The sequence below is a fragment of the Exserohilum turcica genome, assembly GCF_000359705.1.
Source record: "Exserohilum turcica Et28A unplaced genomic scaffold SETTUscaffold_47, whole genome shotgun sequence".
Lineage (NCBI taxonomy): Eukaryota > Fungi > Ascomycota > Dothideomycetes > Pleosporales > Pleosporaceae > Exserohilum > Exserohilum turcicum.
Genome location: NW_007360263.1, coordinates 2,480 through 5,773, shown reverse-complemented (window position 1 = coordinate 5,773; position 3,294 = coordinate 2,480). Strand labels below are relative to the sequence as shown.

The 3,294-nt window shown below is 53.3% G+C and overlaps 2 protein-coding genes across 2 annotated transcripts; both read left to right on the top strand.

Annotated features, from left to right (window-relative positions):
• Nucleotides 1-929: 929 nt before the first annotated feature.
• Nucleotides 930-1,547, top strand: SETTUDRAFT_77449 (uncharacterized protein; the record flags this gene model as incomplete). Its single annotated transcript, XM_008030517.1, has 1 exon — nucleotides 930-1,547. A coding segment is annotated over one exon (618 nt), but the record flags the coding sequence as incomplete, so codon positions are not given.
• A 672-nt stretch (nucleotides 1,548-2,219) lies between these two features.
• SETTUDRAFT_112015 (uncharacterized protein) lies at nucleotides 2,220-3,092 on the top strand (the record flags this gene model as incomplete). The annotated part of the gene is made up of 1 exon (XM_008030516.1): nucleotides 2,220-3,092. A coding segment is annotated over one exon (873 nt), but the record flags the coding sequence as incomplete, so codon positions are not given.
• Between the last annotated feature and the right edge of the window lie 202 nt (nucleotides 3,093-3,294).

The window sequence follows — 3,294 nt, the reverse complement described above, 5'->3', positions numbered from 1 at the left end:
TCCCCGTCTGGAACACCCGTGCGGCCGCACAACAACAGAACGCAGAAAGCAGTGATAGTAGCGCACCCACATGCAGAAAGCCGCCGGAACTCTCAGTAGAGAACTGCGACGATATTCTCTGCTTTCTAGCTGATTTTGGTGTACTAGTGTGTAAGCAGCACTGCAGCGGCGTAGTAAATCTAGACAAGCATCTGCTTGAACAGCATGCAACGCCCGCTAAAGTACGAAAAGAGATTGTACAACGCTTTGAGCACTGCGAAAGAAGCGACCCAAAGGATGTTGAGCTTCCCAAGCAGCCCGCTTGCGCATTTCAAGAGCTGGGGATACCACTAGATGGATTTCGCTGTAAAACATGTGAATTTCTCACTATTAACAGAGGTATCATCCGCAAACATTTAAAAAAAAATCATCAGCAAGCATGGAAGGGAGAGAAAAGTACGCTCTTTGATTCTGTCAAAGTTCAGACGTTTTTCAGAAGTGGTGGGCTGCAGAAATATTTTTTAGTTAATTTAGGTGTTGGGGATAATTCTGAAAATGGAGGAAAACTGGATGATGATGAGATTGTTCTGCAACAACTCGCTGGATGGCAGAAGGTACAGGAACAGCTTGAAGAGGACATGCAAATCATGGCAGAGACTACAAAGATTGACAAAACGGGCTGGTTTAAGAGAACAGGGTGGTTGACGCTGCTAGAGGGCCGAAATCTGGCGCATCTAGGCTATCAGGCCCGCTTGCCCGACCGCAACGAAGCAAAGCTGCAGCTGGTCGCTAAGCTAACCGAAGAGCTGATTGAAAGAGCAGTGCGTGGGTTAGCAACACTTTGGCTAGAGACAAGGCGCTGGCTTCGCAGTGCGCAGCAGACCGTCATTGATCAGCGGCCGCTGGCGCGTCTGCAGAACCCCGAGAGTCAGGCAACGTACACTAGCTACATGATCCGGTTTGTCTGCTTTTATCTTCGCATCGTTGCAGATGAAGAGCGTCAGGTAGATGAATATCTGGCACAGAGGGATCGAGCTGTGGACGCTGATGTGGACAGCGCAAGCGGCGAGGATACTGGCACAGAGAGTGAGTATGACGACAGCGAGTGCGGCGACAGGGACAGGGAGGGAACTGTTGACAGCAGTGACGGTGGAGTTGTGCCGCATCGACAGCCGCGCAGTGCTGCACCGGCTGACAAGATGAAGGATGCCCGTGAGCTGTTTAGGTGGAAGGACAATCAGAAGTCGCTGGCAGTGCAGCTGTGGCTTTCGCTAGGCGACGGCAACACAGCGACGCAGACAAATGCTCTGCTAGACTCACTAGCTTCATTTATACTTACAGGTTACGGCACAGATGAGTTTTCAAGTGGCTTAGTGCAGTTTCTAGCTGTGCTGGGTATAGACACACAGACAAAGCGGTTGCGTACTGCAAAGAACTACTCGTACATACTTGCTGGCGTGGTCTACTGCGTTCGAGTACTAGCAGTGGAAAAGATTTTACCGGCAGCTGAGCGCGACGATCAGACAGACGAAGACCGTGAGCACTTCTTGGACATGCGTCAGAAATATCTGGCAGACGGCTCGCATAGTCCGATGAGTGTCATGATTAGTCTGCTTGCGTATGGCAAGCATGCAGCGCTGAACGAAGGTAATGCTGGCAGTGTACACTGGTCAAACGACAAGAAGATTTTTTATCTTAATGGCCGGCCGATTGTGATAGAGCATTTCCGCAAGATGGCTCAGAGCATGGAGGCTGAGCTAGAGGATAAGTTTTGGCAGCTGTGCTGGGTAGACGATGTGGCGGAGCGCTTTTCGATTGATCTTGCACGAATTGAAGATCACGTTACATTTACTACCCGAGGCAAATCGTTTGTTACTACTCCCGGCAACAATCTGTTGAATGGGCTGGAGTGGATGCTGAGAAGGGCGCGGAGCACAGCGGGAGGCATGCGACTGCAGACATCTGACGGCCGGTGGAGAAGCAAAAGGGTGCGTGAGTATCTGCGGCAGATGGATCGGTTCTTGGAGCTGCTGCTTGGCTGTGTGCACATTGAGTCTGGACAGCCGGCGCGAGGGTCCGAGATTGTGACGATACGACACCGCAATGGGCTGCTGCAGGACCGTAATGTGTTTGTTATTGACGGTGCTGTGGCGACTGTCGTCCGGTATCACAAGTCGCAGTCTCAGTGGGATAAGCCGAAGGTGGTTCCGCGCTTTCTGCCGCCGCGAGTGGGGCAGATTATGGCACTATACTTGAGCTACTTGCAGCGGTTTCGAGAGTTTCTCGTGGTGAACGTGCTGAATGGTGGCTTGGACGACTATGTGTGGAGCAACGAGCAAGGGGCATGGAATACAGATCGACCGACGAAGGTGCTGAGGCGTGAGACAGGCAAGCGACTGGGCGTAGCGCTGCACACGCTAGGCTACCGTCATACGGCTGTTGGGATTGGGCGAGTCATGGTAGGGGAGTCGTTTGGGAAGGGGTATCAGGACGAGATTGGCGAGATTGACGAGGCAGAGGTGGATGAGGATGAGGAGGACTTGATTGAGCTGCAGAACGCACGATCGACGGTCATGGGCGTGGGCAACTACAGCGTCTCGATTGATATTGTCAAGCATCTCAGCACGCGGTCCATCGATGCGTTCCGGGCGCTAAGTACTGCTTGGCACCGCTTTTTGGGCGTAGATGGACAGGCTGAAACGGCCGAGGAGGGTAGGGTACGGCGGAAAAGGCGGATGCGAGAGAGTATCTCAGGGCTGCCGATAGTCCCGAAAGAGAAGGCCGTTCAGGTGGAAGACGCACGAGCTGCAGCGGTACAGAGGGCACTGCAGCAGGTGCTGGGGAAGCAGGATGTTGGGTTCCGTTCGATGGAACAGGAGCAGGCTTTGTACGCGGTGTTGGATAAGCAGACGCCGCTGGTGGTGGTACTCCCGACAGGAGGGGGCAAGAGCTTGCTGTTTACGCTGCCGGCATGCATTGAGGAGAATGGGGTGACGGTGGTGGTGGTGCCGTACCGAGCGTTGATTGAGGACTTGGTCAGCCGGATTGGTAGCTGTGGGGTTGAGTGCATAGAGTGGAAGCATGGTGAGAACAATCCGGCGTCCGTGGTGGTTGTCAGCGCAGACGTAGCTGGCGATATTACTAGCAACGGCAACTTTTTGGGTTATGCTCGGCTGATGAAGGATAAAGGGCTGCTGCAGCGGGTGGTAGTGGACGAGTGTCATTTGCTGTTCACAGCACGGCACTGGCGGGACAATCTGCTCAAGGTTAAGAACTTGCGGCTACTTGGATGCCCGATTGTATTGCTGACAGCAA